The sequence below is a fragment of the Pelobates fuscus genome, chromosome 10, assembly GCF_036172605.1.
Source record: "Pelobates fuscus isolate aPelFus1 chromosome 10, aPelFus1.pri, whole genome shotgun sequence".
Taxonomy (NCBI): Eukaryota; Metazoa; Chordata; class Amphibia; order Anura; family Pelobatidae; genus Pelobates; species Pelobates fuscus.
In genome coordinates, this window is record NC_086326.1 from 33,458,856 (window position 1) to 33,484,560 (window position 25,705).

The 25,705-nt window shown below is 38.7% G+C and overlaps 1 protein-coding gene across 1 annotated transcript in view; it reads right to left on the bottom strand.

The window, feature by feature from the left end:
* Positions 1-25,705, bottom strand: part of SORCS1 (sortilin related VPS10 domain containing receptor 1) — a 615,871-nt gene that overhangs the window by 154,394 nt on the left and 435,772 nt on the right. The window contains exon 9 of the mRNA XM_063433805.1: positions 12,609-12,788. Within this exon, the coding sequence (XP_063289875.1) occupies positions 12,609-12,788 (180 nt within the window). The remainder of the gene's footprint in view (positions 1-12,608; positions 12,789-25,705) is intronic.

Here is a 25,705-nt window from a genome sequence, read left to right on the forward strand (position 1 = left end):
AAAATGGATGCAGCTGAAAAACAGATCAATTTTTGACAGGCTTTTAAGCATGTCAACCAAGTACTGTTTCTTGTCTTGGCACTGATAGAATTGGTCAGGTGTCGATATACAAGCAATTTGAGAAATTGATGTGTTTCAGATGTACAGGGAAAAAGTATATTGGAAAGAGAACTGGGTTATTAAGTTGTAATCATATTTTATTCAGCTTTTCATAACTCTACTGCTTATCACACGGTGGAAAAAATAAGTGATATTTGATGGAAATAATTAATTTGTCATTTATTATCAATAAGAGTGGAATGCATAATTAAACATACGGTTTTCCAAATTATCCATGTGGTGCCAAATCAAATAACATTCAGGTGAAAATAATATTTATAATCCTACTATTAAGTATGCTTTATACCTCAAAGATTTTCAAAACATTTTAATGAAAGAATACATAAATATATGGTGCATTAAAAGAAGAGACAAACCACACTATTGACAGACAAACTACAGACAGACAAAATATTATATTTTCTATCTCTTTACAATATATCTATATATAATGTAAAAAGACAGAAAATAATGTACAAAGTAATGTATAAAGCATGTGCTGCTGTAACATTATTTTACAATTCCATATGCTGTATCTATTCACCTGCCTAGCTTTGGGGATAGCAGTGAATGGATTTAGAGCATAATCATATGGTTTTGTACCCATTATAGCTTATAACACCATATGCTCTGTTCATTCTTTAATGTCCCTTGAGCCTCTCCAGTCTTGTGAGAGGCAACATTTCCTGCAGGAGCCTCACCTCCAGATGGTATATTTGACAAATGCTAATTGAACTGGAGCCAGGTCACGGCTCCACCATATGTGAGTGAGATTGTTCACTTGTATTAACTTCACCCATCTAGTATTTTGTATGCTTAGCTGTGCCTGTGTGTGCTGTTTATTTTGGTGTATATAATTCTCTATCTAAATCACTGACCCAAAAGTCATGCATTTTAATCTTTAGGGGTGATGTCAGGATATCTGTCAGTCTATCTCTCCATTACCAAAAATAATTGAAGGTGCAATGACCTGGTTGTCAGTGGAGCGAGTATAACAAAAGTAATAGAGTTCGAAAAAGTTTTTTTTTAAAATAGACAAAGCTTCAAACCTGTGTTTTTGTTTGGAAATTGAATTTCTGGCTAGTATCTGCCATCACAGACAAACATTATATGAAAAGGTGATCCTAATGATCTATCTATCGATCGGTCTGTCTGTCTGTCTGTCTGTCTGTCTGTCTGTATGTCTGTCTGTATGTCTGTCTGTCTGTTTTATCAAAGGGTATCCTGCTTTCCTTATATTTTGATCCCTGTGAGTCTATAATAACTAACTGAAAATATGTTATAATTGTGTTGTTAAAACGACTGCATGTGATAGCCTCTATATAACGTGTTGCAGGCCCACAAGAGTTGACTATCTGATCTAAAACAAATTACCCAGGATGTTCACTTATTTACCCTGAACTAGGCTCCTAAATAAAGAACAGACATTAAAAAAATGGAACTTGGGGCTATATTATATTCAAATATTGACAATAGTATTGGGTAAACATTTAACTCAGTAAAACAATTTTCTAATATTACATCATGCATTATAAGGGCATTATTAACATTTCACCCATGATGGATACAATATTTTGCTCTGAAGCTTTTTTTAATCTGTATTTTAACTGGATGGATAATACTCTGTGAATGTTCAGCTTTTAGGGAGAACAAAATATTTTTGAATGTGCAGATTCTCTGGGTTTCAGGAATTATTCAAAATATATTGTAAATGTCAGGTTTAGTTGGTACTTATTTTACATTTGCATGATGCCAAGGTAAATGATCAGATTTGAGGTTGTCAGTATGTATGACAAGTGACAAGGTTCCAATTCAGATGTTTAGGTTGTTAAGGTGAATGGGTAGATTCTCATAGTAAATGAGTAGGCACTCATGTGTTAGTGGCACATTCTATAATGGAATGACAGATTCTCAAGATTTAAATTGGATATATTGTCATGGCCTTATGGTGAAAAGGCAGATTTATATGGTGAACGGGCATAGTAACCATATTAGTGTTTCAAAATGGTAACTTGTATTACAACAATAATATCGTCAGCAAAAGTGCAGTTCATGTGTGAAAAATGCAAAAAACGTAACTTTTACTAAACATATCATGGTTGTAATACAAGTTACCATTTTGAAACACTAATATTTGTGTTTAGCGAAATCTCCCGAGTAAAACAGTACCCCCCCATGTACAGGTTTTATAGCGTCTTGGAAAGTTACAGGGTTAAATATAGTGCTTGCAATTCAAATTCTCTGCATTTTTTGCCTGGGTTGTCAGGCATGTCAATCAAATTTTAACTAATTAAATCACATAACTATGTTAAAATATTACTTAAATATACACGTAGAATTGTAATATATATACCGTATATACTCGGGTATAAGCCGACCCGAAAATAAGCCGAGGCCCCTAATTTTACCCCAAAAAACTGGGAAAACTTATTGACTCGAGTATAAGACTAGGGTGAGAAATGCAGCAGCTACTGGTAAATTTCTAAATAAAATTAGATCCTAAAAAAAATATATTAATTGAATATTTATTTACAGTGTGTGTATAATGAATGCAGTGTGTGTGTATGAATGCAGTGTGAGTGTATGAGTGCAGCGTGTGTATGAGTGCAGCGTGTGTATGAGTGCAGCGTGTGTATGAGTGCAGCGTGTGTATGAGTGCAGTGTGTGTATGAGTGCAGCGTGTGTATGAGTGCAGCGTGTGTGTGAGTGCAGCGTGTGTGTGAGTGCAGCGTGTGTATGAGTGCAGCGTGTGTATGAGTGCAGTGTGAGTGTATGAGTGCAGTGTGAGTGTGAGTGCAGTGTGAGTGTATGAGTGCAGTGTGAGTGTGAGAGTGTAAGAGTGTGAGAGTTGCAGAGCCTTGGTGGGGGGTGGGTTTTTTTTTATTATTTAAATTTTTATTATTTAATGTTTTTTATTATTAATTATTATTTTTATTTATTTAATTATTATTATTATTGTATTATTATGTATTATTTAATTATTATTTTTTTATTATTCATTATTTTTTTTTCGTCCCCCCTCCCTGCTTGATAAATGGCAGGGAGGGGGGCTCTCCTTCCCTGGTGGTCCAGTGGCATTGGCAGTTCAGTGGGGGGAAGGGGGGGGGCTGGCAGAGCTGTAACTTACCTGTCCTGCAGCTCCTGTCAGCTCTCTCCTCCTCCGCGCCGTCCGTTCAGCACCTCGGTCAGCTCCCAGTGTAAATCTCGCGAGAGCCGCGGCTCTCGCGAGACTTACACTGTGAGCTGACAGAGGGAGCTGCACGGACGGCGCGGAGGAGGAGAGCTGACAGGAGCTGCAGGACAGGTAAGTTACAGCTCTGCCAGCCCCCCTCTCCCCCAGTCTGTATTATGGCAATGCAAAAAATGTGCTAAAAAACTCGGCTTATACTCGAGTATATACGGTACATATATATGTATTTAAAGTCTATGTGTACACGTATGTAGTTATTTAAGTAATTATATATATATTTATATATGTATATATGTATATATATATATATATATATATATATATTCAGATAAATATATATATTTTTTTGCGGTTATTTGTATTTTATATACAGATAGATAGATATAGAATGTCATTCTAAGTGTATTTTGTTACCAATATATATATATATATATTAATAACAAAATACAGTTAGAATGAAATTACATATGTATATATAATTTATTTACATTTTCACATTTCAGACAATCCCCCTGCTGGCAGATCCAGAACCAGCTATAGGGGGCCATGTGATCGCTCTTTAAGGCCTCATTTGCCTCATTTGCCGGGGAGGGCTGCCTGGGCTGTCAAGTAGTCCTCCAGAAGAGGATCGCGGCGGAGGTAAGTCAATCTGACCTCCTGGGGCTGAAAGCCGTTACGGCGTTCCATGCTGCCGCAACGGCTTTAACGCCCATTTAATGCGGGACGGCATAGAACGCTGTAACGGCGTTAAGGGGTTAACATCAATTTATTATTTCGTGAATAAATCTTGTATGAAAAATTATGACGGCAACCCTACCACTCATAAGGTTAAACACAGTGGCAGGTAGAATCCACTGAAGTGTAATTTATAGACCCTGACACACAGCGATTAAGTGTAATCACTCTGAGCTTTGTGCCGTGAAGCAGAGATTGTTGACGGTTTCTGGAAATCCTCATTAACTACCCTGTGCATCCAAAACATTGGGGCGAGAGGCTTCTCTCCACTTTTCTGTCCAGGTCACATGTATAGACAAGTGCATAATGAGATAGCTTTTAATTAGTTAATTATTATCAATGGGTATTGATATTAATGAATTAATTAATTAATATCAATAACCATTGATAACATTTATAGGTTAGAGCCGGAGTACACAAAAGGTAGATCTCAGATGTTGGAAAACGACAACTCCCATGATGCTTTGCATGCCTTTAGAATGCTTTAGAATGACAAAGCATCATGGAAGCTGTAGTTCTACAACATCTGGGGGATCTACCATTTGGGCACCCATGGGTTAGAGGATATTGTGTCAGTGCACTGATATCACAGTTTTGTTAAATTTCATTCCTTCTTCATGTTTGAGTCATGTTTAAAAAAGGAAGAGAATTGTTTGATATTTTGGTGTACTTTTCTAACTTTCCTACTTTTAGTAAAGTATTGGCTTATTATGAAGATCAAATTCCATTGTTGAGACACCACAAGGCTTTGATATCAAGGTATTTTTATCATGTCATGTGAGTGCATACAATTCTATACATTATTTACGTGTATTTTAGTTTTTTTTTTTTTTTTTGTTATGTTTTCTGTGGTTTGACATATCAGGCAAGGGAAGTCTCAAGGGAGCCATTCTACCTTACAAACTGTTATGTATAATCGTAGCACATTTTATAAGAATTACATATTCACAATAACAATTTTGTGCTTTATATTACCGTATATACTCGAGTATAAGCCGACCCGAATATAAGCCGAGGCCCCTAATTTTACCCCAAAAAACTGGGAAAACGTATTGACTCGAGTATAAGACTAGGGTGGGAAATGCAGCAGCTACTGGTAAATTTCTAAATAAAATTAGATCCTCAAAAAATTATATTAATTGAATATTTATTTACAGTGTGTGTATATAATGAATGCAGTGTGTGCGTATGAATGCAGTGTGTGCGTATGAATGCAGTGTGTGCGTATGAATGCAGTGTGCGTATGAGTGCAGTGTGCGTATGAGTGCAGTGTGCGTATGAGTGCAGTGTGCGTATGAGTGCAGTGTGCGAGTGCAGTGTGTGTGTATGAGTGCAGTGTGTGCGCAGTGCAGTGTGTGTGCAGTGCAGTGTGTGTGTGCAGTGTGTGTGTATGAGTGCAGTGTGTGTGTATGAGTGCAGTGTGTGTGTATGAGTGCAGTGTGTGTGTATGAGTGCAGTGTGTGTGTATGAGTGCAGTGTGTGTGTGTGAGTGCGGTGTGTGTGCGTATATATTAATTGAATATTTATTTTCAGTGTGTGTATATAATGAATGCAGTGTGTGTGTATGAGTGCTGTGTGTATGAGTGCTGTGTGTATGAGTGCTGTGTGTATGAGTGCTGTGTGTATGAGTGCTGTGTGTATGAGTGCTGTGTGTATGAGTGCTGTGTGTATGAGTGCTGTGTGTGTGAGTGCGCAGTGTGTGTGTGAGTGCGCAGTGTGTGTGTGAGTGCGCAGTGTGTGTGTGAGTGCGCAGTGTGTGTGTGAGTGCGCAGTGTGTGTGTGAGTGCAGTGTGTGTGTGAGTGCAGTGTGTGTGTGAGTGCAGTGTGTGTGTGAGTGCAGTGTGTGTGTGAGTGCAGTGTGTGTGTGAGTGCAGTGTGTGTGTGAGTGCAGTGTGTGTGTGAGTGCAGTGTGTGTGTGAGTGCAGTGTGTGTGTGTGAGTGCAGTGTGTGTGTGAGTGCAGTGTGTGTGTGAGTGCAGTGTGTGTGTGAGTGCAGTGTGTGTGTGAGTGTGCAGTGTGTGTGAGTGCGCAGTGTGTGTGAGTGTGCAGTGTGTGTGAGTGCGCAGTGTGTGTGAGTGTGCAGTGTGTGTGAGTGCGCAGTGTGTGTGTGTGCGCAGTGTGTGTGTGAGTGCGCAGTGTGTGTGTGAGTGCGCAGTGTGTGTGTGAGTGCGCAGTGTGTGTGTGAGTGCGCAGTGTGTGTGTGAGTGCAGTGTGTGTGTGAGTGCAGTGTGTGTGTGAGTGCAGTGTGTGTGTGAGTGCAGTGTGTGTGTGAGTGCAGTGTGTGTGTGAGTGCAGTGTGTGTGTGAGTGCAGTGTGTGTGTGAGTGCAGTGTGTGTGTGAGTGCAGTGTGTGTGTGTGAGTGCAGTGTGTGTGTGAGTGCAGTGTGTGTGTGAGTGCAGTGTGTGTGTGAGTGCAGTGTGTGTGTGAGTGCAGTGTGTGTGTGAGTGCAGTGTGTTTGTGAGTGCAGTGTGTGTATATGAATGAAGTGTGATGCAGTGTGTGTTTGTGTATGTGTTGGTGGGGGTGGGCATTTGATATATTATTAATTATTTTATTTTTTTATTTTTTTTATATTATTATTTTTTTATTATTATTATTTATTATTTAATTATTATTATTTATTTATTTTTAATTGGGTTTTTTTTCGTCCCCCCTCCCTGCTTGCTAGCTGGCCAGGGAGGGGGGCTCCTTCCCTGGTGGTCCAGTGTCATTGGTAGTTCAGTGGGGGGAGAGGGGTGCTGGCAGAGCTGTACTTACCTTTCCTGCAGCTCCTGTCAGCTCTCTCCTCCTCCGCGCGGTCTGTGCAGCTCCCTCTGTCAGCTCCCAGTGTAAGTCTCGCGAGAGCCGCGGCTCTCGCGAGACTTACACTGGGAGCTGACCGAGGTGCTGAACATACGGCGCGGAGGAGGAGAGAGCTGACAGGAGCTGCAGGAAAGGTAAGTACAGCTCTGCCAGCACCCCTCTCCCCCCAGTCTGTATTATGGCAATGCAAATTGCCATAATACAGACTCTGACTCGAGTATAAGCCGAGTTGGGGTTTTTCAGCACAAAAAATGTGCTGAAAAACTCGGCTTAAACTCGAGTATATACGGTATATGGATTTTTAAATTTTATTTACAGTCACTATTACATTTTAAAATGAACAAACTGGTTTAGCATTTACCACAATGTTTGTATTTTTATATATATATATATATATATATATATATATATATATATATATATATATATATATATATATATATATTTGGGTACAGTGATTACAAAATAAGTCAATGTACTGATGGGCCATTTTTCAAATCATGAAAACACTAACTGTTATGTTGGTGGTGGAATAATTATAAATATTATCCTTTGTGTGAACATGTAATATTATAACAAGGAATATAACAATCTACGACTTCTGTCAAGGACATTGCATTGTAAACAAATGAAAAGAAAATGTTTACAAATGATCTACAATTTTTAAATGTTCAGGAGAAAAATAAATGCGTACACTTACCTAATGAAATTTTATATTACACCGTAATGTTTAATTTTGTTAATGTCAAAGTTTTCGGCTACTGGAATAAAAGAGTAAGAGATGTATCTAGTGTCCGGAATATGTCAAGGTGACAGTACTTGCTCTGTGGCTCAGACTAAGCTCACTAACAGACCTCTGTTTCCATCCCTACGTGACAGCTGTCGCTGGGTCTATGTGAGCAGTTACCAAGAAAATCCTCTGCAGTCACAAGACACATTCTCACACTGGTTCGTGCTTTGGATCCGGCTAAATTGAATGCTCTATTAAATGGCCTACGTGGTGACATATGACATTGAAATATATTAGAGTTTATAAGGTCGTATCCATCATGCAACCTCAAGCTCTATAGATTATTTCATGAATACAAATCTTGGGAGAGGGTAGCCTCCCTCATTATCACATCTCCACTTGTTTTTAATAACGAATACACATGCCTGTAAATTACTTATTGTGAAGCTGTAAGGCAATAACGCAAAGTCTTAAAGGGACACTTGTAATCACTCTCTGTCAATATCTTATATATAGAAGGCTTTATCGATAGGCACACGTGTATCAAGCCAAAAGTCAATCTGAGCATTTAAAAACCCTTAAAAAAGTGCAGTTGTGATGGTTACATAAAGTGACGTGTGCTTATAGTTGCAAGACATCTATTCAAGTATCTAAGAAGAAAACAGAAAAAGAGAACTCCTAGTGCAATACAGTACAAAAATTGTATATGAGAAAAATATTGCTCTTTAAGTAGCTCACTCACTCACAAAATCAGTGGTTAAAGCACCACTCACAGCTATAGCGCTCAGGGAGGATCAGCCCCTGGTGTGCGTGGAATCCGTATATTACACAGATGACCAGGATGTCGGGTATGTGCAAACTTTATTCCAATGTCGCAATTAAAAACATATCATCTGTGCAGTCCATCAACATCTCAACAGCTCTTGGCAAAGCATGGTGATAGCTTGTAAAACCGTTCAGCCCGTTGCTTTGCTGGGCTGCTTTCACCAATGAACGTCCACAGTGCAGGAATCCTTTCTGGTCCGTGATGCGTTTAACAAAGCCCCAAGGGTAGGGGCGAAATGCGTCACGGACCAGGAAGCGGAAAGTACTGTGGAAGTTCATCGGTGAAAGCAGCCCAGCACAGCGACGAGCAAAATTGTTTTACAAGCTATCACCATCTGTTGCCAAGAGCTGGTGAGCTGTCGATGGACTGCACAGATTATGTTTTTAATTGTGACATTGGGAAAAAAAGTTTGCACATACCTGACATCCTGGTCGTATGTGTATTGTAGGGATCCCACGCACACCAGGGGCTGATCCTTCTTGAGTTCTATAGCTGCGAGTGGTGCTTTAACCACTCTTATTTTGTGAGTGAGCTACTTAAAGAGCAATATTTTTCTCATATACAATTGTTGTACTGGATTGCACTAGGAGTTCTCTCTTTCTGTTTTCTTCTTAGATACTTGAATTGATACCTCAGAAGTATAAGCACATGTCACTTTATATAACCATCACAACTGCACTTTTTTAATGGTTTTTAAACAGTGAGATTGCAGTTTGGTTTGATACATGTGTGCTTATTGATAAAGCCTTCTACATATAAGATATTGACAGTGAGTGATTATAAGACACTGCCCACAAGCACTTTTATGTGTTTGTTCTGTTTAATCTTATTACCAAGATTTTTGTTGGTTGCTGCATTTTTTAAAATTAATCTTACGTTTTGCGCCAACCTATTCACACACACACACATATATAAATATATATATATATATATATATATATATATATATATATATATATATATATATATATTAAAGGGACACTTCACTTCCCAAAATAAGTAGAACTCCCTGTTTAATAAATATATTCCCAATGAATACGTGCATACATTTTTCGTTCACATATTTATTGGGAGTATAAATTTATTGATAGTATAGAAACATAGAAACATAGAATGTGACGGCAGATAAGAACCATTCGGCCCATCTAGTCTGCCCAATTTTCTAAATACTTTCAATAGTCCCTTGCCTTATCTTATAGTTAGGATAGCCTTATGCCTATCCCAAGCATGCTTAAACTCCTTTACTGTGTTAACCTCTACCACTTCAGCTGGAAGGCTGTTTCACTACCCTCTCAGTAAAGTAATACTTTCTGATATTGTTTTTAAACCTTTGTCCTTCTTTTAAATATAGTCTCCTCCTTTACTGTGTTGATTCCCTTTATTTATTTAAATGTTTCTATCATATCCACCCTGTCTCGTCTTTCCTCCAAGCTATACATGTTAAGATCCTTTAACCTTTCCTGGTAAGTTTTATCCTGCAATCCATGAACAAGTTTAGTAGCCCTTCTCTGAACTCTCTCTAAGGTATCAATATCCTTCTGAAGATACGGTCTCCAGTACTGTGTACAGTACTCCAAGTGAGGTCTCACCAGTGTTCTGTACAATGGCACGAGCACTTCCCTCTTTCTACTGCTAATGCCTCACCCTATACAACCAAGCATTCTGCTAGCATTTCCTGCTGCTCTATTACATTGTCTGCCTACCTTTAAGTCATCAGAAATAATCACCCCTAAATCCCTTTCCTCAGATGTTGAGGTTAGGACTCTATCAAATATTATGTACTCTGCCCTTGGGTTTTTACGTCCAAGATGCATTATCTTGCACTTATCCACATTAAATATCAGTTGCCACAACTCTGACCATTTTTCTAGTTTACCTAAATCATTAGCCATTTGGCTTATCCCTCCTGGAACATCAATCCTATTACATATCTTAATATCATCAGCAAAAAGACATACCTTACCATCAAGACCTTCTGCAATATCACTAATAAAATATTAAAGAGAATGGGTCCAAGTACAGATCCCTGAGGTACTCCACTGGTGACAAGCCCAAGCTTCGAATATACTCCATTGACTACAACCCTCTGTTGCCTGTCACTCAGCCACTGCATTACCCATTCAACAATATTGGAATCCAAACTTAAATATTGCAGTTTATTGATAAGTCTTCTATGTGCAACAGTGTCAAAAGCCTTACTGAAATCTAGGTAAGCAATGTCTACTGCACCACCCTGATCTATAATTTTAGTTACCCAATCCAAAAAATCAATAAGATTAGTTTGGCATGATCTCCCTGAAGTAAATCCATGTTGTCTCTGATTTTGAAATCCATGTGTTTTTAGATGTAAAATAGTGATGTCCCGAACAGTTCGCTGGGAACTGTTCGCCAGCGAACATAGCGTGTTCGTGGCGAACGCGGCGGGCGAACATATGCGATGTTCGGTCCGCCCCCTATTCGTCATCATTGAGTAAACTTTGACCCTGTACCTCACAGTCAGCAGACACATTCCAGCCAATCAGCAGCAGCCCCTCCCTCCCAGACCCTCCCACCTCCATGACGAATAGAGGGCGGACCGAACATCGCATATGTTCGCCCGCCGCGTTCGCCACGAACACGCTATGTTCGCTGGCGAACATTTCCCGGCGAACTGTTCGGGACTTCTCTAATGTTCAACAATCCTATCCTTTAACATGGTTTCCATCACTTTCCCCACTACTGAAGTAAGACTTACTGGCCTATAGTTGCCCGACTCCTCCCTATTACCTTTCTTGTGAATGGGTACAACATTTGCCAACGTCCAATCTTCTGGGACTACTCCTGTTATCAATGATTGGTTAAATAAATCTGCTAATGGTTTTGCTAGTACACCACTAAGCTCTTTAATAGCTTTGGGTGTATTCCATCAGGTCCCATTGACTTATTTGTCTTTACTTTTGAGAGTTGAAATAGAACCTCTTCCTCTGTAAACTCATGTGTAATAAATTACTCATTTATCCTTTTTCTTAACTGAGGTCCCTTTCCTTCATTTTCATCTGTAAATACCGAACAAAAATAGTAATTGAGGCAGTCAGCTAGACCTTTATCCTCTTCTACATACCTTCCTTCTTTTGTTTTTAATCTAACTAATCCTTGTTTTATATTTTCTTTTCTCATTTATGTATCTAAAAAAAGTATTCTTATGAACAGCGGTCTTTCCAACCCCCTTTTCCCCCATTTTCTCCCAGAAGAGACTAACAATCAATTAACCAGGAAATTAACTGGAAAATAGCTTATCTTCTCATTTAGAAGCCTCAACCACGCACACCCATGAACGCACTGCTCAGCTTTCTGTTCTGAGAAGCAGGTATGCTGGGGGAGTCAGGTATACCCAAGTAGAGCCCACATTCCAATTCCGTTAGCTCAGTGGAGTTAATAGAAGCAGGGAGAAATCTCCCCGGCTGTTTGATTGACAGCCAGGAGGGTGTTTCATTAATTAATCATTAATTAATTAAATAATAATCATTGGTCATAAAAAACATATTAATTAATGGGATATACCTCACACATAGAGCACTCCAGAAAACTGAAATGTTTTATGGGTGCGGAGTGGTCTTTTAAGGAATGATTTCACAAAAACTTAAAATGTATGTGTTTACAGGGATCGATTGTAGTGACAAAGTAGGGGGTGCCGTTCCACTATTATATTTTGAGAAGAAATGGCCTGCTGCCAGGAATGTGTATTTTTAAATTGCATTTTTTTAGCCATCTTTGGCTACTTGGTGCAGCATAGCTTTGCTATGATCATGACTGGAATTAATGCTATCAATGCTCAAGGTTTCCCTGCCCTCACACAGCAGCCTGGGAAAATATGATACTTTATTGCTTCCTCGCAGAATCTTTAAGGTGTTGAACAGAACAGAAGATATCATTGGAGCTGTTACCAATTGCTCCCCCACCAGACACCAATGCAGCTAAATCACCCTTTCTGTAGGGAAAAGGTAAATTGGTTATAAATAAATATAATGTATTTATTACAGCAAAAACATGTGAGTAACTGAAAGGATGTAAGTGTGTGTGTGTGGAGTGAGAAACTGTGTGTGAAGTTGGAAGTGATGAAGTGTGTGTAGAAGGTATGGAACTGTATGTTAGGAAGTTTGGAACTGTGGGTGTCTCTGTGTGTGCTTCTTGGATACTGTACTTCAAGCCATAGGAAAGGGTCACCAGGAAAGGGTCACCAGAACATACCTCGTAGAGGTCAATCATTATGTTGCCCTCAGGTCCTCTGCTGCTCTTCACATTCTCCAGAGCCAGGGTAAAGAATATCCCCCGTGTATCCGAGATATAAAGGTTATACGTTTCATTCTGATTCCACTCTTGAATGGCAACAAACACTTGATTTTCATCAGTGCTGATAACATGCATGTCCTAAGAAAAGAAAAAAACAGCTCCAAATTAGAATTCTTTGTTTTTCTCTTATTAGTCTTGCCTGGATACCCCCTTTTTTCATTCCACTCTCTTTCCTCTCTATCATTCTACTGTAACTTACTAATCTTTACAATGTAATTCTTTCATTCTAAATACCCTACTTTATTTGCCACCTCCTTTTCTTCCTCGATACCCTTATTTTCTACATAACTTAATATAGTATTTTTCCTCTCTCCCACAAGTTAATAAAATTATTTGTACACTCTTGTCTCCCTTATTTCTTAATATTACTATATAATTACTATTTTAATATTCAATTCTACTGGAGTTCTTTGTGAACACCAACAACCGTGATGTCCAAGTTTCGTGTGAAAGTTAGGTATTCTTCTAAAATTGAAGATATTTTAATTGAAATATAAGACTTTGCTGTTAAAGTGTGTGTTTTTAAAAGTTCTTGTCACTTGTCACTGGAACAATATATTACATGTTTTTAAACTAAAAAATAAAATACACAATACCTATAACCTCTTTTTATTATAAATATTTTGTAATGCTGGCTTATCTATATATCTATCTTTCTATCTATCTATATCTAATGCAGGGGTCCTCAAACTCCGGCCCCCCGGATGTTGCTGAACTACAACTCCCATGATTCTCTGGCTATCTATGTAATTAAAAGAATCATGGGAGTTGTAGTTCAGCAACATCCGGGGGCGGAGTTTGAGGACCCCTGATCTAATGTATATGTCTGTCTGTGTATATATATATATATATATATATATATATATATATAAAACCACACATATTGGAGGAAAGCACAACATTAGACATCTCAAACTTATAGTGGTAACTACCGCAGGGGATTATGGGTGGGCATATGCAAATTAGTTAAACAAATAATTACCTTTTAGGGTCATTATTCCATTTTTAACATGGCTTCTTGAAGTTTAAGTTTTCTGTATGCAACAGTTTTGAAACATAACTCATGAAGAGATACAAATCCAGTGAACCACTCATGGACAGCTGTTCCATTGTTAATGCCACTCATCAACATAAGGTTGGTTACTGGCTTGCTATTGAGGCTTGGCGTTACTTGCGGAGCACAAATCAAGAAAGCTATGGTGGGGAAAAAAGTGATTGAACACATATTCCACCTGAATTCAACCTAATGCTGATGAATTGCTTTAACAATGAATTAGTTGTCCATGAGTGGTTCACTGACTTGGAAGCATCCCCAAAAATAATCCAGTATGCTTTCAGTCATTTCTGGACACCATTAAACGTATCACTTTGGTTTCATGTAACCGTTCACCATAGCAGGCTGGTCCCATCCTCTTGATCACTCCATTATTTAATAAATATTCTTTCATATAGAGTGTTAGTGACTATAACTGTGCATTTAGCTAAAGTACTGGAGTGGTTTAAATAATATTCATGTTATATAAATTGTTCTACATAACATTTTAGCAAAAATCTACAACAGATATTTTGGAAGGAGCTTGAAAGTTTTTACACCACTAATTATGTAACTAAAAATTACTGTACTGAAATTACAACATGAATTGATAGAAATTATTATTATTTTTTTGGGACTGAACATTTATAAAGGGAGTATTGCTTCAGAAGACACTTACATCATGCTTGCTATATATAATAGATTTAAAATATATAATATATAAAATGTCAAGAGAATGCAAGATAGGGCATACTAAGAAATATCAGACTGGACTGGCCCATAATGTTGTACTTAAATGAAAATTAAAATGGTCTTAAAGATAGCCACTAGAGGTGCTTCCTGGCCTTTGCATGACTAAGTCCAGCATCTTCCAAATGCCCAGAGAAAAGCATTGATTCAATGCTTTCCTATTGCTAAGGCCAATTGCGCAAAAGTCACCCTCACCGAGCATGTGCATTAGTTTTCCCCCTTTGGCTCACGTCAAATTAGGAGGAGACAGACCAATTGCCAAGGGACCTTGGCACTGTACTCAGGCAGGTTTGAGTGAACAGGAAAATGAGTCTCATTGCCACATTCATTATAGACTGTAATGGAGAAAGTTAGGAACCTGAAAGACCACTGAGAAGTTAATTGCAGTAGTCAAGGTGAGAAAGGATAGTGGCATGGACCAGCACCTTAACCGCTTATGGCATTAAATATGGTCCGATACATTTGAGATGAAAGTGACAGGATTTGGTGATTGACTGGACATGAAGGATGAAGGAAAGGTCAGAGTCAAAGAGAAGACCTAGGCAGCAAACCTGCTAGGTAGAGCTGATGGTAGCACCGTTGACTTGGAAGTTTTCATAAGTTCATAGAGCAAGCAGAATGTGCTTGTTATAGTTTGTTGATTAATTAAGTTTGTAGGTGATTTTTCATGCTTGTTCAAATGCATGAAAGTTTGTAAAGGGTATTGCTTTAGAAGAGCATGCTGGCTATATACAAAAGATGTTATATATGGTAGATGCTGACTATGTATAATAGATCTAAACTATAGAAATGTCGCCAGAATGCAAGATAGGGCATACAAAGCAATATCAGAGAGAGTTTTAAAAGCTGAGTGAGATGTATTTAATGTATTGAGATTGAATGACATTTGGTCTCACTGGGACTTGCTACAAGGTCATAAAATATAGAATGTAACCCTCTCACTTTTACCACAATTACCCAGAAACTAACTACAGTTGTGAATGTTGTATAACATGGTCTCCAAAGCAGACATCATGATGGCCAGTCAGCATTATATTAACCTTTAAGCTGTGAGACTGATTGTACAACTCCCATTAACCCCTTACTGTTTTAAAGCCTAGAAAGTCACCAGCAATTAGTTATTGTGAAGACGATGTGACTGTATAATTGCATTGTTGATTTATAGTGGATGTTTACCTTTACACAATGTCAGGGTGCATGATGTCATTGTGCAGATATAAAGAAGGTGTGCCTGTATGATGGCAGGGTGAGAATGTATGAACGTGGTTGTGATCAAAACTTCCATTCTCTTTTGGAGGATGTTGTTGTAGCCACTTGTGCCAGGGTCCCAAAGACAAATGACACTGTGTCATTGTCACTCACCTACAAGCCCTAGAAGACTGTATGACATGCATAGAGACTTTGAGACTAGCCTCTTGTCTGGACACTATGGGCCCTTTTGATATGGGCTTGAACAAACCTCTGTGATTCTGACTTTGGATCTTATAACTGCTCATTGAGGAAAAGTACCTATGCACTGTTTGGCCAACCTATGACTTTAGCTAAACAAGTGTTTATTGTGTGTGTGTGTACTTTCCACCCTCTCCTAGTGTGCTTTTAGATGAGTGTGCCTCTGTTGCTCCTTTAGAGGGCTGTCAGATCAGTAAGTCTCCAATCAGGTCCACCTCCATTGTCGATGTCTATTTCCCTTTATATAAACACTGTGATATGATCAGTCCATCGAACGAGAAAAGTGTCTTGATTGCATTAAGCTCTGTCTCATGTCTGTGGAAGATGGAGAAAATAATACCTGCTGATAACCTACCTGCTATGAAGATACAAGTATTGATGTGGTGGTTCCTCTACGGAAAAAGAGAGAAACAGCATAACAGGGGCTCAAGTTGGGGGCCATCCCTGCTGTTCTTGTTCCAGTGGTGTAAATGATAGCAGTGAGCTACATAATGGCAATGTGGCTCTATAATGGTGGTGTAGTAGTATGATGCTGAAGTAACTGTATGATTATTTTCATAATTGTTTCAGTGCTGGGGAGTTCATGAAAAGTATTTTAAGGTAACAATGTCTGATGCACAGTTTTGCCTTTTTTTTTGTCTGTCTTCCTGCCATTATGACATTTTTGCCGTCATAGTGAATTATCGAGACATGAAAACACCTATCTGATTTTAGAAATGCAATCTGAAGCATCACATAACATAATATGTTTTCTCATAAATACATGTTACAGTACCCACACATCAAATTACAGATAATTATACACTCCGAACCACAAAGCAAATTGCTTGCTTTTGTTTCAGATCCCAGATGTGATAGAGGAATGAACATCTGTCGGATTGTCCTTTGTATATTTTAATTAAATTTCTTTCTTTAAGAAGATTATACTCTTGTAAACACAAGTTTATAAACTCACTTCCTAGCTAAAGAATCAAATATATTGTCACTTTGTAACTGCTTAAATGCCTGTTGTCACTTTACAGAGGACACTCTCGTATTTGACATCTGCACTGGAACCACACAAAATCTCAGTGCTTGTTATTGGCACAGGAAATTGTGATTCTCTGTCATAATGGATATAATGAGAGCTTTCCTGAACAAACGCTTTACAGGATGATAGTAATTAAAAAGGGTTTGATCACTGTTGCCTAAGGAAATATTTCAGTACAGAAACATGTTTTATTTAATTAGCTTGCATGATAAAATGTCTATGCTGATAAAGGACATAATAAAGTTTCTAAAAAAAAAAAAAAGAAATATATATATATATATATATATATATATGTATGTATATATATGTATGTATATGTATATATAAATGTATGTATATATATACATATATATTATTTATTTATAAAAAAAAATAACACCCTTGAATGAAAATCTTATTGATAAATAAATATGTAGGGACAATGTTACTGATATCAAGTAAATATGTCTCATCTTATAATTATACCTTGTAAAAGCAATATGTTACCTTATACCTTGTAAAAGCAATATATATCATACCATATAGGTAGATGCTGTTGTAGAAAACATAAAAAGAAATTTAATATGAATTTCACTAGATCTCAAATTGAAAACAGTTGTCTAGTTAGACTTTAGGTATTGATTTATGCCTTTTTCATATCTGATTGCCTCCCCTATTCATTCTCTTTATGGGCCGTGAGCTAATACAAGGCAAGTGGACAAACAACTGCCCACTTCATGCATCCTATGTTGGATAGAGTTTAATGAACACATGGTGGATTTAATGAAGGCAGGTGTTCCCCTTGACCCTTCAATGACCAAGAAGAAACCTTAGCAAATTGCATTGACCCTTTAGCAGTATCAATCTTTTTCTTTCAAGCCTAGGGTCCATTTCTTTGCACATCCAGTTAACTGTGAAGGCCTGTTTTTGGTTTATAGTTGTATTTATCCTTCAATTGCTGGTTGTAGTAGTTAAAATTCCATCTAACTTCCAAAAATATTTTTTAAATTGTATTTATTATAACAAGATGTACAAATTTGAGGGCCAAAGACAATGATACCAAAATATAGCTTGGCTGTCTGGTAAGAATTAAAAAAGAATTAAAATGTATTTTACATGTTATTTTATTTCTTTAAAAAAAAGAAAAAGAAAATAGGTTGACACCTCCAAGGGTTCTCTTGTCGATACCATTTGTATAATCCTCACCTATCCTTATCTGGATCTTGTCATAACTAATAATGTTGACTTATTTTCAAACATTCAATTAAGGGAGCAATTGGGAAATAGTGACCATAATATGGTATCATTTAAGATTAACTTAAAAAACAAACAAATCTATATAGCATCTACAAAAACACTTAATTTTTAAAAGTTTGAATTCCATAGAATAAGAGGATATTTACAACTAACTGACTGGCAGAAAATATTCACTGGCAAACTCACAGATGATAAATAGAAGGTATTTTAATGACTACTACAAAAGTAAATTTCTTAATACATACGAACGGAAAACTAATATAAATGTTAAAATGTGGCTTAATACAAGTGTCAGCCAAATAATAAAAGATACAAAAGGGCATTCAAACATTTAAATCAGAGGGGTTGACTGAACCCTATAACAAATATAAGCATGTTAATTGAACTTTCAAAAGAGTGACTAGATGGGCTAAACTTGAAAATGAAATACAATGACGTGGGATGTCCTTCCTTAAACCTAGACCTCTTCATTGCCCCATATAGACTCTAGGTTACAAAACCTCCTTTGAAGCTCCACAGCATATCTCCTCCTCACAATGACTTTATTACCATTCTTCATCCCTCTTTTTCTTCTGCTTAGCATTTTTTCCAAATGTGAAAAATTGTCATTTACAAGCTGTTTTTTTGATTTGTGTTATTTTTTTTAGTTTTCAGATGTTAGCTTTGTTAGCATTTTTGTATATTTACTCATATTTTTCTTGCTTGTATAACAAATTTCAGCAACAATTTAATGCCTCACGGGGAATACAACCCTCAATTATCTCCTTGTTTTACATTTTCCTACCGTGCTCTAATTCTGAGATCCTTCAAATGCCAGAAATATTCATTTAGATATTCAAAAGGCAATCCCTTGTCCCTATTCAGTTCTATAAACAAGATTGCAAGGCAAGAAACCTCAGGCAAATTATTTATAATCCAATATTCATTGCTGAATATTGATCACAATATTGATTATTGCATATACATTAAATGTATGACCCTTTAGTTTAGTCTAATGTGTCTGTCACATGTAAGGTTAATTATGCTAATAATTTATTATTTTTATTCTAATAATTTCCTTCCTTTGCATTTCTTCGTTCTCTTGATCCATACGTACATACCTATACACTAATTTTCCTAAGCAGCTAACTTCAAATTGTTGCAATATCATCTGCAAGAAATTGAGTTAAGTTACCTTCAATAAGGCCAGTAAAACACCACACTGGTTGTATCGTTCTTCCTTAATACATACCTCCTGAATCAGGGGTGCCCAAAAGGTAGATCCCCAGATGTTTGTAGAACTAGAAACATAGAAACATAGAATGTGATGGCAGATAAGAACCATTCCGCCCATCTAGGCTGCCCAATATTTCTAAATACTTTTAATTAGTCCCTGGCCTTATCTTAAGTCTAGAATAGCCTTATGCCTATCCCACGCATGCTTAAACTCCCTCACTTTGTTAACCTCTAGCACATCAGCTGGAAGGCTATTCCATGCATCCACTACCCTCTCAGTAAAGTAATACTTCCTGATATTATTTTTAAACTTTTGCCCCTCTAATTTAAGGCTATGTCCTCTTGTTGTGGTAGTTGTTCTTCTTTTAAATATAGTCTCTTCCTTTACTGTGTTGACTCCCTTTATGTATTTAAATGTTTCTATCATATCCCCCCTGTCTCGTCTTTCCTCCAAGCTATACATGTTAAGATCCTTTAACCTTTCCTGGTAAGTTTTATCCTGCAATCCATGAACCAGTTTAGTAACCCTTCTCTGAACTCTCTCTAAAGTATCAATATCCTTCTGAAGATACGGTCTCCAGTACTGCGTACAATACTCCAAGTGAGGTCTCACCAGTGTTCTGTACAATGGCATGAACACTTCTCTCTTTCTATTGCTAATACCTCTTCCTATACTGTCACAAACGCACGTGAGAGTGTGCCAAGACAGAGTCACTGGGAGAGAGGGCAGAGTGAGTGTGTGTATCAGTCTGTGCCAGAACCAAACTTGTCTGTGGTACCCTGTGAGGATGTGCCAAGTGCAAATCACGAGGAGGGGGAGACAGAGGTTTCCACTGTAGCTGTGGTAACCCGGCAGCGGTCTTACCCGAGTAGGGAGCAGGGCCTGCCACAGCCTGCAGACTCAGGGCGTATGTCAACAGGAGGGCACCCATATGGGGGAACCAGGGAGTCTCACACCTTGTTACCATCCCTTCCTGTAGTCCAGGGGCAGGAATCTGTGTCCGAGCCCCCTATTGACTCTGAGACCGAGGCGCGGTGTCCTGAATTCCAGGAATGAAGTCCTCAGAGCGCACTAGCTCTGGACGCACAAGAGTCACATCTGCCCCAGTGTCCCTGAGTCCCACAGTTACCTTCTCTCCCACTGTAACAGGCTGCAGGTTCACATTATTGTTGCCCTCTGACTTGGTCACGAACAACACAGAAGATGGGGCTCTTGCAGGTTGAACCCCTCCGGATGAGGGTGCTGGCCTCCTTTTCTCTGGGCAGGTATTACTCAAGTGCCCCATTGGGTTGCAAATAAAACATCTGCGACTATCTCCTTGCACAGACATGGCACTAGCTCCCCCTCTCCCTGAGGTAGGAACTGAAACAAAAGATGGCCCACTAGGCCTGGTGATGGGGAGTCGTGGTTGTGTGGTCCTCCAGCTGGATGTTCCCTTGGCAAAACCTCTGCTCTGGTCCACTGTTGCTCGATTGGCAGTGTGGAAATCTGCCAGCTCACCCGCCTCCAATGCCGTTTTGGGGTTCCGGTCCAGCAACCATTCCTGTACATCGGCTGGGCAGAGCTGCAAAAACTGTTCTTTTATTAACAAGTCTTGCAGACTTTCCAAAGTGGTAATCTCCAGCCCTGTAGTCCACTGTCGGAATGCTGTCACCAGGTGCCCCACAACTGCTGCATAACATTCTGTGGGATGCTTTTGCAAAGTCCTGAATTTCTTTCGGTACACCTCAGGAGTAAGGTTGTACCGTTTTTGCAAGGCAGCCCTAATCACATCATAGTCCTGGTCAAATTCTGCTGGAAGCGCAGCAAATGCTTCCAGTGCAGGACCTCTGAGACCGGGGGTGAGGTATTTTGCCCACTGGCCTTTGGTAGCTGGTACTGCCTGCAAACTTTTTCAAAACTGCGCAGAAAAACATCCAAATCACCATCTTTGTCCAAAGTTGGAAAATTCTCTGCACGTGGTTTGGGTGCAGAAGAGTCTCTTGAATTGATACTTATAGGGGAGGCAGTCAACCTCTCCAACTCAGCCATTTTTAGTTCATGCTCTCTGGCAGCTTGGCGCTCTGCAGCCTCTCTCTCCCTCTCAGCTTGGCGCTCTCTCTCCGCTTGGCGCTCAGCAGCCTCCTGATATTTAAGGATAAGCTGTAGTCTTTGGTTTGTATCTGCTGAGTCCACATATTTCAACACAGTTTGTAAGTAAGCATCCAAAGGATCTCCAGATATCGGTACATCACTGACAAAGGCTGCCGGTATCTCCTCGGCAGTGTTTGAGGCATCATTTTGCATCATTTTGGTTGTTGCATATCATAGTCCACCAGTGCTTGTAATAGTTCCTCTTTTGTTTTTCCCTGACAGGGAATAGATCTCTCCCGGCAAAGCTGGTCTAGCGCTGCCTTGGATTGCGCCTGGTACTCCATTTGGTAAATAAAAGATAGCAAAGAAAAACAGAGAGTGGGGGGGGGGGCTGTTGAGGTGTAAATATATTATATATGCACTGAGTTCAGCCTTTGGAAATCGAGACACAATTTCTTTTAGTGCCTGGATTAACCAACAAATCCAGCAACACTAAAATCTGGTATAAAAAGATGAAAAATCTTTTAGTTATCCCACCGCTGCCACCAATTTGTCACGAACGCACCCTACTCCAAGAGTGTGCGTGACTTAGTTGTGGTGGTGAAAGGGTTAAAGTACACTATTTGTCTGCACTAGACCGGAAATAATGACAAAATCCCCCTTTTAACACCACCCACACTTAAACATAATAATATAACTATTACTATCTTAACGCTGCCACCACAAGACAATTTATAAATGGGGTGCCTTGGTCCCCCAGGTAAATCAACAATAAAACCCACCAAATATTACTTAGCACAATATCTATGTAATTACAAAAATACTAACTAGTCTCTTCAGGTAACGTGATTCTTAACCAGACAAAGGTAGAACTTAATAAATGAATGTTTATTATGAGCAAAAATAGTCACAGTGCATATAACAATATATAAGAAACAAATTATTTACACCAACAGCATTTAAAAACAAAAGGGATAAAATAACAGAAGTCCTAATTACTCACTTAGGTTTTCAAAGTACAACTTCTGTCCAGGGGGTCTCTGGCAAGGAAGGATGATGGTGACTCACTCAAAATTAGATCTTGGCCCCAAGCAAGTACACTACCACCCTTCAGGATCACAGGAGATATACCCTGTGGAATTATCACACCCCACCCAGGGGCGTACCTATAGTGCTTCTAAGTGAACACCTCCTTTGTTCCAGAAACAACAAGCCAAATATAACCTTTTGGGTTTTATCTCCTCTACTGTACTTGCCACAGAAATAATAATTGCCTCTATGAATTTGTTATTATTTTTCCCATTCCATAGACATGTTGCACGCCCCACCTGCGATCCAATAGGACAGACATCACAATTCCTGCCACACGGTTTAAGTTGTGCAACTCATGTTTAGGCTTAATTAAAAGATTGGGCTTGTCCCATTCCAAATATAATAAAAATGAGGCTTTATTATTATTCTGTGGGGTAAATATGAATGTTTTTGTCCTTCCTTTGGGTATGATACTGGAGCAAAGCTAATGGCATTTACATATCAAAGAGATTTACTCAGCACTTAATGGTACAAGCCAAATGGATGAAGAGACATTCAGACTTTTCCCAAGTGTAGAACTTCACACCTTACAGAGCCTTGATTACTTCACATCCATATTAGTAAAATCCTTTCAACATTGCTATGCCATCCACACTTCCCCTTCTGTCATCCGACCTCTGTGGGGGTCGCAGCTTCAAAAGATGGAACCCCTGTTGACCTCAGCAATAGCATCCTTTTGTGCCATTTACTACACAAATGGCATTAAAGGATAATATTTCATAGTGTAATAATAAATTATGCACCCTTGCCGTGACATATACAACCAAGCATTCTGCCCATTCTCCCATGAAGCTTTGCATGTCTTTAGAATGTGTTTGAATGACAAGGCATCATGGAAGCCACAATATCTGGGGATCTATCTTTTAGGCATCCCTGTCCTAAGTGTCCCCCATTTAAGAGGAACAGTCCCATTTTTGGGCACAAATGCATCTGTCCCTCTTTTCTGGGAGTTCCATATTGTTGGTTTGTCTAAGTGTTTACCAGAGCTCCATAGCAATAATACACAGAATAATAAATTGCAATAAATGTGTTTAGAAATCAGTCTGTAAATAAGATAGATTCTTCTTGTTCTAAATTACAAATCAGTTTGATACATTATTGTTAGAACGTCTGTTAATATTTTGCAGAACAGCCCCTCCCATGGCCACACCAGCCCCTACCATGGCCACACCTAAAATTAAGTATCCCTTTCTGTCCATTTGAAATTTTGAGAGACAGGTCAATAGCCTCCTTTACTTTTACAACTATTAGTATAGATTGTAACTATAGCTTGTAACTGATACTTTTATATTATGTATGCATCTGCGTTATTTATTTTTATGGGGCTATAATTTATAGATAGAATAGATAGAATGTTTCAGTTTGACCCAAATGGTATACATCCCATCCTCCTTCTCTGCCTACAGCTTCTCCCTATTTCTCCACAGAAGGGCATGTTTGTGGATTCCTTGGCAATCAACTTCAAAATGTTAAGTCAAACTCCCACCTACCCTTGTTGTTCCTTTTTATTATAGCATGTTCCTTCAGCTGACTTACTATGTAACTACCTCATAAGCTATTCAGTATTTACATATGTTCCCAGATCTCTGGCCATCATCTTCAAACACCCTCTACAACCTCATGTCACAACTCCACATTATTACCTTTAGATTGTAAACTCATGAGTCATCTTGTACTTTGTGTAAAAGTACCATCATTGCTAGATTTCAGAGATTTGTTTTGTTACAAACTACTATATATCCAAATTTAGGCCAATTGGGTGATTGGTTGAATGCCTGAACTCTGATGTTATTGACCTTTTGACTTATTTAGCTAAATTTGGCCGAGCTGAAACACCATATGGTTGAAATTCGGCAGTCGTGAACATATTTTTTTTTACCATGCAGAAGTCTAGTAATGTTAAATAGATGTTAAGCTCAAGAACAACGGCCTCTGTTCCTTTTGTATCAATGTGCATATATTGCAGGTCTGTATTCTGTATAATTACTGATGTCCACATTGCAACTGAACTTCCAACATTATCTAAGTGTCTATTCCAGTGTAACATTGCATTTGTCTATATCTGTCTTTAAATAAACACTGTTAGAAAACCATTCTGTATATCTCTTCACTCTATATTGCTATTCTAAGTAATCAGCTGAAACACCATTACTGAAATGTGTTGTGAGAGCTAATGCAAAGTATTGAGTCTCACATACAAAAGTATTTTTAAATCATTTTATTGACATTTTATGTTTTTAATATATTTTTCCTGTTAAAAAATTATATTTTTAACATACATATTTTTATATTATTTCAAACAATTGTAAAGCAATTAAGAGCACTACATATGAGCTGTTAGATAAATAAATACTATTTAAAAAGTTGACATGAATTGAAATATATAATATATAGTTCAGTTTATGTCCAGCTTTTCTAAAATTCTATAACTAAAAAAATGACCTCTTGCTTTGTAGTCAATCAGTTAAAAAAATTGAAAAAGCAGTGATGATCGTAAAACATTGGGATTATTGTAATATACGAAAGCAACATAAAAGTTTTTATTACCTGGGGGCAGGGCCAAGCCATCAAGCTGAGTAGTCGCAGAAAAGCTGGGCTCCCGCTGTGTTTGCCAATTTCTTGTTAAAAACTCGCTAAATTGAAGCCTAAAGAATCCGGGATAAGCCACCTACAACAGGGGTGACCCGGCAGCAAACCTGAAACCCTTATTGAGGGCTGACGGATCAGACACCCAGAATGGAAAGCCGCGGCCTGCGGGGGATGGGAACGGGGAGAGGCGGCCGCTCTCCTCGCCCAGACACTGGAGGCACGGCCCAACAGATGCCCTGCTCCCCCCCCAGGACCAGCGGGGGTTATCCCGGTCCAACGCAAAGAAGCAACCTACCCACAACTGCGCCAGCTGAGACGCATGGCGAGCAGTGGAGCGACATGAAGCGAGACAACATGGCCGCCGCCACGTGCACCTGGCCCTCAAGGAATGCGGAGCTTGAAGCTAAACTGGACGAGCTGTTCGCCAAGTTCTGGACGAAGCTGGCGTCCAGGGAGCAACTGGCAGGCACAAACATACCTGCAAAGCAGCTGACACTCACCCGCACAGAGCCGGCACCACCGCGAGC